Source organism: Suricata suricatta, chromosome 2 (assembly GCF_006229205.1).
Source record: "Suricata suricatta isolate VVHF042 chromosome 2, meerkat_22Aug2017_6uvM2_HiC, whole genome shotgun sequence".
In the NCBI taxonomy this organism is placed as follows: domain Eukaryota; kingdom Metazoa; phylum Chordata; class Mammalia; order Carnivora; family Herpestidae; genus Suricata; species Suricata suricatta.
Window position 1 is genome coordinate 122,283,696 of NC_043701.1, and position 13,084 is coordinate 122,296,779.

The 13,084-nt window shown below is 34.9% G+C and overlaps 1 protein-coding gene across 2 annotated transcripts in view; it reads right to left on the reverse strand.

Moving 5' to 3' along the window:
* The window catches only part of FAM13C (family with sequence similarity 13 member C), a 152,178-nt gene that overhangs the window by 1,731 nt on the left and 137,363 nt on the right, over nt 1-13,084 (reverse strand). The window contains exons 9-11 of one of the 2 annotated variants that reach the window (XM_029931724.1): nt 5,419-5,514; nt 3,716-3,912; nt 2,007-2,108 (exon numbers count right to left, since the gene is read on the reverse strand). In XM_029931724.1, the coding sequence (XP_029787584.1) occupies nt 2,007-2,108; nt 3,716-3,912; nt 5,419-5,514 (395 nt within the window). Of the gene's footprint in view, nt 1-2,006; nt 2,109-3,715; nt 3,916-5,418; nt 5,515-13,084 lie in introns of both variants that reach the window. The other variant, XM_029931723.1, reaches the window with a different exon arrangement.

The following is a 13,084-nucleotide window of genomic DNA, read 5'->3' on the forward strand; positions in this document are numbered from 1 at the left end:
CCTTTTATCTGGGCATTTAAAACCACCTGAACTTGTATAAACATATATAAGTGAAGAAATGGTCTAATTTATAGAGAAATACTAGTAATTTATCATGTAACTTTTCCCTGGTCCTGCATACTACATTTAGGCTAATAAAGAAGAGTGCATTGGCCAGAATGAAAAATTTTGCTAAGTATTTTATGAAGCAATTTTCCCATTATGTAAAACATGCTAATGTGCTTAATACAGTTCCTGGCTCATTAACTGTTAGTGTCATATCTGTAAGATTAGTCTTCTTGTGTGGCAAATACTACCAAGAACATTTATAGTAACTTAAACTTTTTAGGACTCTATTTGCATGGTTGTTTTACCTTATGGATAGGATTAGGCCTTCCTAATAAAAAAGATTAAGATCCATATTTCCTAGTCATTCAACCCTTTGATTTTAGTTGTAATCTACTACTGCTTAGGCATTTAGTTTAAGTATATTACCACAAGAGGGCCTAAAATCTCAGTAAATATAGGCATATCTGAAGAGGGGACTCAAAGTTACAGTTGAATACTATACATAGGACGTCACTAACTTCTCTGTACATCAAAAGGCATACCAAGTACTAGTCTCTAGTAGTAGTCCTCCAGTAGGCAGGACTACTAGCACACTGGTAGGTGAGGAGGATTCTCAAACTCTTTAGACTCTTAGGTTCATATAGGTTGAAAAATGTAAATGTAAAAGCTTCATGGAAATTCTGTAAAGGGAAAAAATGAAAATGGAACAAGAAAATGAAAAATTATGTTTTATAATCTAAATTTAACAGCCACATAACATTTTTCACTAGATTAGTTAACAACAGCAGAAAAGTAAACTTGGAGTCCAGGTAGAAAACAAAATGAGTCACATCTGTATTTGCTGAGTTAAAAAATGTTTGACTTAATAGGTCAAGTCCTAGTGTACTGCTCGGAGGACTGAAATGGAGAAACTGCTAAGAGATGAGTAGACTAAGATTTCAGGGTGCTTTAGAAAAATAGTCCCTTTTCCATCAGGTCAACCCTCAGTCTGCTGAAGTGGAAGCAATTCAGGAGAGGCAGATACGTAGATGGAGAGGAATATCGAGGGGCCAATGTATCACTGACTCTCACCTCTGCCACCTTAATAAGTTTGTGACTTTGGGAAAGCTACACTTTATTATTTGTAATACTGACATCCCACATGACAACTATAGCTTCCCAAAGTATTCCAGGAAGCCTAATCATTTTATCTTACAACCATGGAAACAGGCTCAGGATAGCTAAATGATTTTTCTTCTTTCTGTTACATAGATCAGTAATCCTTAATCTCATGATAAAAATGCATACACACACACAAATCCTTAATTTCATAATTATATATATATACATGCACACATATATAATACATAAATATAAATACATATATAAACTGTATATATAAAAATTACATATACATTGGCAATACACCCAAATTTAGAGGAAACTAATGGAGTGCATAATGAGACTTGGGTTGACAAAAATAGACAAATAGAGGATATAGCTAAGCATTTATTTAAAGAATAGAGAAAATAGTTATGAGCTTTTGACCAAACCCTGAAAACAAATAATTAAGTGTATATCCTGAAGTTTAAAAGTTATATTTTTAAAAAAAGGAAGAATTGTTTAATGAAGTAGGGAATAATTTATGAAACTAACCAAGAACAAATAAACTATATGAGTTAAAAAATCAAATAGGTTTTTAAAAGTTTTAGATAAATCCAGCAATTTTAAAGAGATTTATTAACCAAAGTTAGGGATTTTTTAGAATTCATCTTTTATTTTTTTAAAGCCTGATGTCATAAATTCTCCCATAAAACATACCTAATAATGTCACTATTAGAATGTTGCATTAGATCCTAAGGCTATTGAAATTATTTATATCTTATATAAAGTCACATTCCTGCCCCAAACTGAAGCTCATTCTTAACAATAGTCCCCTAGAAAATACTAGCTTAAAAAAAATCTTTGCCCACACTTACCTTCCCGTTTGTTTAAAAAATTGTTCTTCAAATTCTCTTAAGGCTTTCCGAAGTCTCTTCTTGTCAGCCCTAGTTTCTCGGAGATGGTCAAGAAGTACAGGCCTATACCAAGTAAAATACAGATTTGCCATTACTGAACTCTGCATAATTGAGACATCATAAGACAATCTATTCGGCAAATCATATTATGATACAGAAGGGTTCTGCCTAAAAGAGTATCTTTTGAATAAATATAGTACATGTAAAGCCTAATTGTAGGGAAGGAGATAAGCAGAGGATGAAAACAATGTCATAGGAGAGGGGAAAGGACAGGAAGAGAAAGGAGAGGAGAAAGGAGAAGGCAAGCTAAGTGACTGAATTCATTATAAAATGTGGTTAGGGTGCAGCACCTGTCTAGCTCAGTCAGTGGAGCATGTGACTCTTGATCTCAGGGTTGTAAGTTTGAGCCCCACATTGGGTGGAAGGATTACTTAAAATCTTAAGAAAACTAAAAATGAAGTATGATGAGGGTAATGACCATATGAACGGATGAGGGAGGAGGAGACATTTTTGAAAGAATACTCATCAATATTTGGTGGTAGACTAAAGAGGCACAAGAAGAAGAGAATTTAAGGAAAATTCCACCCTTAATGTAGAGTATAGGTAAAATGGCAAACCCATGGGAATGAAATTAAGACCCGAAATGAAGATAGCGTTACACTGGAAATTCTACTCACTTCCTTCTACTAAGGCAAAGTCATATACTTTTAAAAAGCAGGTATTTTTATCTAGTTAACTTGTACATGGTTTCAGAGACTCTGAACTCCCTGAAATTTTATACTGACATTTCTCAAAACAAAACAAAACAAAAAAAAGATTCTAACACTGCTCAAAAGCTGTTTAAGAACAACCAACCAACCAACAATAAATAAATGAAGGAAAGAGAGGAAACGAGGGAGAGAAAGAAGAAAGGAAAAAGAGTGGAAGATGGATTTTCTGCTTCCAAACAGGTTACTTCTCTGAGTCAAAGTTGTGGTGCCAACTGATTCTACAAGCACATTAAAAGCCCAGTTTACAGCTTAGTCCTTCATCTCACCTCATATTTTTGGAGATTCCATACCTGTATTGAGGTATACACTCACCATACTATAATACCTGTTAAAGGAAATCTCATAATCTGGCCTGTAATATACAAACCAAAGAAGGTCAAATGATCAAGAGAAATGCCAGCTACTAAATAATGGTAATGATGATAATAATGATAATACTAATAAAAAGACAAATAGCTCCAGAGGGATAAAAACGGCAGCTCATTTAAGCCCGAGGAGATTCCCAGCCTAGACAAACTATCTTATCTAAAGGCCCTGACACATGTTGAGTCATGTGGAATCCTAATTCCTTTTGGTCCAGCATTTTCAAAGGCCAGTACTTCACACACTGCTGAGAATTAGACTGGTGCCAGACCCAGCTGAAAAGATACGCAATTTTAGGAAATTGAACAGTAGCATTTTTGGCATCTTTAGGACCTTATTAGGAGTGTTGGTTCCTCATGGCTTGTCTTCTCAATTTTCCAGTAAAAAGAACAACCAGATTATGCTTTTAAGCTGCTCTCTGGTGAATTGCACTTTTTAGAGAATCTAACAGGTCTTCTAAATTTTATGTGTCACGTATAAGGTACCCCAGACTAGAAGGAATTAAAAAGAGACTCCATATTTAAGATTCACACTCACATCGTGGCCTCATGTAAATTGGACATGGATAGAGCTGGTTGTTTGATTTCTTTTTTTTCATCTGGCAGCAGGACCTTAATAGGCTCAATTTCATTAGAGAAGGTGAGGTGGTCGCCAATAGGAAGAGGAGTTGCTGGATCTGTCAAAGAAGGTTGTTGGCTTCCCTGTGGATAGTCTTCATCAGAGTCTTCTTCCTCCTGCTTATCACAAGCAGAGTTAAATTTAAGTCACAAAAATGGTAAGTGACTCTTGAAGCAAAAACAGGAAGAGGAACCATAAATAGACACCATGAAAAGAATAGGTGAACCCTGTACCTACTAAAAACCAGAAGGAAACAACCAAGAGTAACTCTTCCTCAGTTGCATCAAGAAATTTACAGAAGCTAATGAACAAAGAGGCACCACCTATGCTGGGCTAAAATGTTCAGCAAGCTCATCTTTTTGCTGGGACAAAGAAGGCACAGAATCTAGGATATGGTCCCATTCTTGGTTCCACTGCCTACTAGTTCCTCCCTTTCACTCATACCTGGGCCCCAGCTTCATAAAAGTTACATGGGTTAGGATGAAATGGACTTCAGACACATTTTGTCATTCAGAAATACCCCACATCAAGTCCTGGTGTAGGCCACATTCAGATACAGAGGATAGTCAGAAAATTGACAAATTCAGGAAGAGCTCTGTGAAGGCCAAAACAGAATGTAGTTATTCCTTAACCTGTTCTGCTAATACCACAAGTAAAAGAATTTCTTGCAAGGAAATCTGAAAATCATACCCCATTTTAAACCATGGTTATTTAATGGAAACATTTTAGAGATTATTAATCACTATTGTGTTTGTCTTTGAAATTGTGAAATTAAAGTCCAATATACTTAAAAGTGTATTTGTTAATGTTTATTCCTTTTTATGTTGATATCTTGAGCCAGGACTGTTTTAATATTAATGTAGTAGGATTTGTGGTGCCTTTCTAGTTCTGTATTCCCATAAATCATTCTTTATTAAAAAACAGTCTAGCTCAATTTTAGTAGCCATGTTTTCTATTGAAATAAATCTTGTGTCTTATACAGTGATGGTCAAATGGTACAGAAAACAAATGTTGCATTGTATCAAGGAACATGTAGTCAATTTTCTTATTAAAGAAGAAAAATTAACAGAGAATAGAAAGGCTCTGTGTGGTCTAGCTGTGTTTTAAATTAGATGATGCCAAACTGAAATTCATCAGTTCTCATGCAAGAAATTAAAGCAAATGTTAAAACTGGCTTCAAAAATGCAATTGCTGGGGCACCTGGGTGGCTCAGTTGGTTAAGCTTCTGACTCTTGAGTTTGGTTCAGCTCATGTTCTCATGGTTTGTGAGTTCGAGCCCCACATTGGGCTCTGCTCACAGTGCAGAGCCAACTTGGGATTCTCTCTCTTTCCCTTTCTCTCTGTCCCTCCTATGTGTGCTCTCTCAAAAAATAAAATAAACTTTAAAAACACAATTTCTATATATTCCTGTTTCATAATAATTTTAATTATCAGCCACTTCTTAAGTATGGTATTTTGGCTCAAAGGAGACCACATTTCTAGTTTGTGAAATAACAACTGACCTTGTTAGCAGCATACATTACCAAGAAGGCTTCTTTATAACTGTCATAGTGCTGCCTCCCTACTTAAACAATACCAAGCACAAGTACAGGTTTCTAGTTAATGCAAGCATCCTGACTTACAATTGTTGGAATAAGGGAAGGTGTTGACAAGATTTGCTTGATAATTCTGTATCTGTCATAAAGAGGCTTTATGAGGTTCTTGTCTTGCTTAGCTACCTGAAAAACATGAAATTAATTAGTGTTGCTTTCTCAGACAAGAATGAAAACATGTCAGTATTTTTAGCAGGCAAAAGAAAAAAACAGTTTTGAAGCCTCAAAGTAAGGGATTAATAATACAATAATGCAACAGTGATTAGAAAAAGGGAAGTCACTTATAATATACTGTTTAAAACACATGCCAGTTTTCTTACAGGAAAAGTTTCTTAAAGAATAGGTCCAGGTTTAGAAAGATGTTTTTAAAGCTTTCTGAAGGAAACCTAAATATGTAAGTGGTAAAAAGCCTGTTATTTTACTTCTTTATTCTTAAAAAACAATATGTAGACCTATCAATCTTTCTTCTGAAACATGTATTTTATCTGGGTCTTATGATTATATTCACAAATACCAACTTTGTACCGTTCTTCATCATAAGCTTGGAGTATATACTAGCTTACTTGCTAGCTCTGCCATAAACTATTTTTGGTATAACAATTAACTTATTATCCTCATCTTACCTGTATAATAAGGAGGTTGGAATTACAAAGTTCATTACAACTGAAAGGTTTCATAAACTCTTGGTCCAAAAATGTATTCTCCTACCTCTCTCCTGTATGACTCATCCATAACCACTATTTTCAATAGGTCACACTGTGCATAAAAATTTAAATAGCTTTTTATTTATCAATTTTCTACCTACCTACCCACCACTACCACTACCTGTCCCTCCCTTTCCATCCAAAGTGACCAAACCTCTGCTTACCTTGGTTTTCCTCCCATCTGTATGTCCTACATTAATTTTCTATATATTTATATAGCAATTTTTTTCACTCTGGTCAGATGGTTCTCATTCAGCAGCTAGCAGGAAGGGAATAGTAGTAATAGCACAGAGCATAAACACCCAGGTATCTTTTGTCAAAGTATGTATACCCAAGGTGCTCTCTGGATCTTTGCCTTCCAGACCCCACAAAGGGGTCCTGAAGGAAAAAAAAAAAAAGGCTTGAGCATGTGTATTCTTCAAACTTCCTAGTTATTCACATGTTACCCTACCCCTGTCCCAGTTGAGAACCATTCTGGCCCACACTTAGCTCCTATGTCTCTGGACTTTTCTATCTCATTATCTGGGCCTTAACTATGTACTGTATTTCAGTTTTGTCTGCCCAAATGAATTAGAAGTTTCTTGAGGACAAAGATTATATCACATATTTTTTAAAAATTCTCACAGTAGTCAACACATCCCCTTCCCTCCTATACATATATCAACTCAGGTTTAAAAACAAAAGTACCCTAATTTTTAACAGTCTTCATATAAATTCCACAGGCTATAACCTAAGACTTTCATTTTCAGTAGAAAGATAGATAACCTCTCTCTGTAAAAGCCTTTTAAAAATTAGTTAAGTAACCCCAAGACCCTTTTGTTTTCCAGCCCAATCATTTCTTAGATATGTTCTTAGTCATGATACATCTTGTCATGAAAAAAAATCCTTTCATCTATTCTATGGGGTTTTAGTTGGTAATAAAAAAAATCTTCATCCAAGTTCAGAAAACATGAACAATGTTTTTTATTCAGTATATCATTGAGACTTATATTCCATAGAAAGCACTTCAGATAAGCTGCATTTAACTGTTATTAGTATCTCTCTAAACTGTTATTTAGCAGTTTGATTTTTGTAATTTTATTTATTTTTACTATATTCTCTGGATTCAGGAAAAGCTAAATTCTGTCCAAAAAGAGAAAAAGAGTGACCAAAAAGCAGCTTAGAATGATAAATGCCATTACAGAAGAGTATCTTCCAAAGACGCCAGATGAAGATCAGAGCCCATGTACAATGTATGCACTCATCTTTCACTCGGATGAGTTGATTTTACTCTTAGAATCATTACCAAAGCAGTCCCTTAAGAGATACATGACAATTTAATGGATTTAAGTACAAAGCACTGTCAAAACTAATTCTGTAAGTACATCCTCAAATAGACAGGAAGGCAGGCTGCCTGAAGAAGAAGGGTTAGTGGTCAAATGTGTCAGGAGCTCTGTTCTGCTCACAGACCTATGGAGAAAAGCTGTGGGAGGCCTGTAAAGTCAATCTTCATGGAGGAAGAGGAGTCCAGAGGTAGGCTTTGCTGGATAGATAACTCAAATCTAAGGGGAATACATTAGACTTCACTATTCCTCAGCCATTTTCTGCTAAGAATCACAAAACGCCCCTCTGTATTCAGTGACCATTCCTGAAATGCATCCTCCCTGCCTAGTTCCGCATATTGGTGGCTGTCTGCATATGTTGTATGTCGGATGTGTCTAATTTTTTATTTTTATTTGAATGGAGGAAACAAAGACAACGTTGAGTAGCCTGAAATATCTAGAGAGAGATATCCAGAGCCTTAGTGGGCTTTTAGATTTTAAATAAAAGGAGGTAAATCCCAAAGATATTTAGCCTAAATTCCCGCTTCTCCAGTTTTTATGGCATCAGAAAGAGTGAAATTTATAGGAGGTTGAGAAAGAGTGGGACTGTGCATAGAACAGTTTGGCATGATTTGTTGACAACTTTACCATAAAAAATCCCTCTTAGAGCCCTACCTTGTGGGTTATTTGAAATAGTAGCTCCCAATCAAGCTGGCAAGACAGAACTGCTGCTGAGTGGCCAACCCAAGTGTATTTCTTTCTGGTCAGAAAGTTGTTTGGGAAAAAATTTCCATAGATCAAGTGGTTAATCATGCTTTATTAACCATCTTGCTTGTTTCCCTTTCTCCACATGGCATTAGTTCCATGTATTCCTCCATGGTAAAGCACAGAAATTTATTTAACAAAGTCATTTGAATCAGCCTCATAATCAAGATCTCTCCTAAAGAGGAAAGTAAAATGACATTCTCCTCTCTAGAGGAGTAATGGGAATCAATTACTCTAGCTTTAGAGTCAAGTGCTGCCCAACTTTTCTATTGTCTGAGTCTCCTCAGCCCCTCAGTGAGTGAGACAGTATATGTGGAACAAATGTGACTATTTGAACTAACCAGTCAAACAATGTGGACCATCAGTAATGAACATAATCATACACAGCAACTGCTAAACATTAATATTGGCCTTGAAACCAGAGGATATGAGTTCAGATAACCAGCTTTAAAAGTTACCCACTATTTTTAACATGAAAAATTACGTAAGATCTGAACCTTGGATTCTTAATATGCAGAATGAGGATTATTTGAGAAGTTATCATATATAAATGTCCCTGGGAAGAGTCAGATGTACCAAATGTTATTTAAGCTACAAACTTGTTGATTTCAAATTTCCCTCAAAGTTGTACATTACTAAAACAGGAATACCATGGTGCTATTAAATAAAGCATGAAAGAATAAGAATAAAAGAATGTGAAATGCTCTTTCTTGATATAAAGGTATCCAGAATATTCAGAGTGAAAAAGGGATACATAATTATATAATCTGTTAACTTCTTTTATAAAAGGGGACAAATTAAGAATGTATATTGATACTTTCTTGTATAAGCTTTATAGAAACTCCAAAAGTACATATAAAGCATTAGCAACAATAGTTACCTGCTCAGGGATGGGAGACCTCCAGAGCTGGCAGATGGGGTGGCAAAGAATCTTTTTAATGTATAGCCATTTATATTTTCTTTTGAACTATGTGAGATAGTATTACCAATTTAAAATTTTATTTTTATTATTTAAAAGGATAAGTAGGCAAAAGAACTTGATGGGCTCTTCCTTTTTGTGCTCTGTACTTTTAAGTTGCCTTCTCTGCAATGTTAACAACCACTACTGTATTTTCATTTTATTTTTAAAAATAAAATATATTTTATTTATTTATATTATATATTATTTATATTATATTTATATTATATTTATATTATATTATATTTATAGACTATATATATTTATATTATATTTAATATACATTTATATTTTATTAAAATTATATATATTTAAATATATATAATTTGTGCCCTGTACTTTTAAGTTGCCTTCTCTGCAATGTATAACAGCCACTAATCACTGTATTTTCATTATATTTTTAAAAATTAAATATATATTTTATTTATATTATACATTATGTATTATATTTATATTTTAATAATTTATATTTATGTATATTTATATTTCTATATTATATTTATGTTTATATTACATTTAATATATATTTATATTTTATTAAAATTATATATATTTTAAAAACCTGCTTTCCTCCTCAAAGATTCTATAGTTAGTGAAGGGTCAGAAGTAACTGCCATTAGTCATCCAGTTGGTTAATTTGTGCCATGCACTTGAAACCACCTAAAGTTCTGAGAAAGGGCAATAAAATGGGTATAATGTGCCAGCACCAATTCAGGATTTCCACAATAAGTGGATATAAATAGGCACCACAGTCAGACCCAAGGGATGATTCATTCACTTATAGTGCTCAATGGATTCCCTGTGACCTAGAAGTGATTATCTCCAAAAATCATCTATAAATTAAAGAGGAAGAAAATTACTCTATAGTAGTATCTAAACTGACAAGGCAACACTGTAGGATTTATCAGCTTTAGTGTGGGCTATGACTAAACAAATATAAAAATTTCATAAAGGTCTCTCTAGAAAATAAATAATTCTTCATCTTGGAAGTTTTAATATTTAATGTATTTTCAACCTTAAAATAAGGACCCCACATGAAAATTATCTGTTAATCTGAGTATAAAGAAATATAACCTAATCAGATAATCTCAAATGCTAATGAGGAGCCAAGAATAATATAGCTACTGTGAAAATTTGCAATCCTCCTTTGGCTTTTTCCGTGGTTTTTGGACTCTCCTGTAGGAACCACCTGGTAGCTGAGTAGCCACATTCAGGTTTGCTATGTTAAACTCCCCCAGGAACAATACCACAGTTTTAGATATTGAGGGCTACATTTTCCACTACAGATGCTTTCTATTTAAAGGGCCTCACTTTAGCCTACTGCAAAGATGCTAGCTTTATCTGAAAGGGTGTCTGACACTTATTAAACATATTTCATTTAAAATAATAGAAGTAAATTGCCATTTAAGCAAAGGTAACTTCCAAAGAACTCAAATCTGTTTCTGTGATCTTTAGATTCTCATGTGCATGTGCCTATTAGACTTAGATGTCTCATTAGGGTGACCAGCCATCTCCATTTTTCCAAGATGTGGTGGCATTTTGGAGGACATGAAATTTTCAGCGTCCAGGAAAATCCAAGGAAACCAGGGATGGTTGGTCACTGTATTCCTCAAAGATATTAAAGTGAACGTGCTCAAAGCAGAACCTCTTAATTTTTCACTCCCACCCCTAATCTGTTCCTTCTAAAGTTGTCCCTCTCTCAGTAAATGGTCCTGTCACCATCCTGGATTCTTTCTTTCCTTTATTCCCTACTATTGAATAATTCGGCACATCCATTCGATTCTACATTCAAAATATACTTTGAATATGTCTATTTCTTTCCATTCCCAAGGCTTTCTTGCTAGTCCAAACCGCCCATTTCATCTTTCCCTTTCCACTCTTTCCCCCTGTGATATATTCTCCATGCAGCACTCAGAATGATCTTTTAGGGGCACCTGGGTGTCTCCACCTATTAAGCATCCAACTTCAGCTCAGGTCATGATCTTACAGTTCATGAGTTCAAGCCCAACATCAGGCTCTGTGCTAACAGAGCTCTCTATGCCCCTCCCCTGCTTCATTCTCTCTCTCTCTCTCTCTCTCTCTCTCTCTCTCTCTCAAGAATAAATATTAAAATTTTTTTCAGAAAGATCTTTTAAATGTAAATCATACCATGTCACTTTCCTGTTTTCAACCACTGAACAATTTTCCAATACTTTAGGTAGTAACCTGAAAGGTACTGTGACAGGGGCCCCAGTCTAACTTTCTGACTTCATCTCATGCCATCCTGTGCTCTAGCCCTCAGATCCAAGAATTACAAGTACACACAAGCTCTTCCTTCAAGGCCTTTATATCTGCAGTTCCATCTGCCTAAAATGATTTTTGCTGCTCTCTTGGCCTGCTGATTCTTCATTAAATGGCACCTATTGGCCTTCCTAATCACATTATATAAAGTAGAAATCATACCTATTATTTTCTATACTAATTCTTTGCACACTACTTATCAAAATCTTTCATGATTTTACTTCTTGAGCTGCTTATTTGTTGTCATATCACAATTTTCACAAGAACATGAGCTCCACAAGGATAGTAACCCTCATACCCTCTCTATCTCGCTTATTATATCCAACATGTATCATACACCACAATACATGATAGGCACTCAAATATTTTTGCAAATGAATTGTTGCCCACCAGTTACCAGACATCTTTCCTTATTGTCACAAGAATTATTTCAGTAGGCATTATTTGTATTTTATAGATAACTAAATTGAATCTCAGAGAAATAATTCATGTGCTAAGTGTACATGGGTAGAAAGTGTCTTGTTGAATCATTGAATCCTGATCTAGGTCTACCAATCCTAACTCATGTCCCACTATCCTTATCAAGTAGAACATTGAATTAGGACTTGGGTGTTGACCAAGCTTCTTTTATAGATGTGGCTAGGGTAACTAGAAAATACAAGAAAGACCATCAGAAGCGTTGAAAGATAGAAAACCACAGTAGTGCCTGACAAGGAGTGTGTGTGTGTGTGTGTGTGTGTGTGTGTGTGTGTGTGTGAGAGAGAGATCCACTTATCCTCTGGCTATCACAAAAATCTAGAATCTTTGGGGGGGGGTGAGAATGAGTTGGCCAAGTGGATAAAAACCTATTCACTTTGTACAACATAGAATTGGGTTTTTTTAATCTAAAAGTATTTCCTAAAAATAGACGTGGCCAAAGGCCCATTTCTGCTTGTACCTCACAAGTCTCCATGTAAAGGACAAGTCCATGCACATATAGTGAGCTTTTGGGGACTGGGCATATGTTGCCACTTATGATTAAGACCAGATAATGTGCAATAGAACAGGTAAAGGCAGAATTCTCCCCAAGAATACTTGATTACAAAGTTAAATATGCTAGTTCATTCATCTGTTCATTCATTCAGCAAACATTTATTCAATACCTACTATGTACAAACACTGTAGGATCATAAGCTACAAGTAGCTCTTCTACTCAAGAGGTCTAAAGTATAAAATGAAAGAAAGAAAACATCATACAGCATTGTTAGAACTATGATAAGGAAGTTACAACTCTTATTCAAGAAATTAAAGGCAAACGCACCACTTCTATAGTTGATACAGAATGGACTACAAGGAGGGTTCCCAGGCATAAATGAAATATAAGCATAGATGTGCAGGATTAGAAGGAATTAGCCAACTAAATACTAATTGCTTTCATTATGTTCTTTGTCAAATACGATAAATCTTTTCTTTGAGCTCTAGGCTTATATATCCAAATGCCTAATTGACAACTGTACCAAAAATTTCCACGAAGATTTTAAAACTAAGATGTCTAAGGACTTCAGTCTACAGTCTAAAACTGAAGTCTTTAGACATCTTGTTGCCTAACACTCTCTTTAAAAGCCTATCTCTCTATTCTTTTTTGATACTAAACTATTTCCCTTACTATGTATATCTCACCCCAGCTTCATGATTTTTAATAAAACATG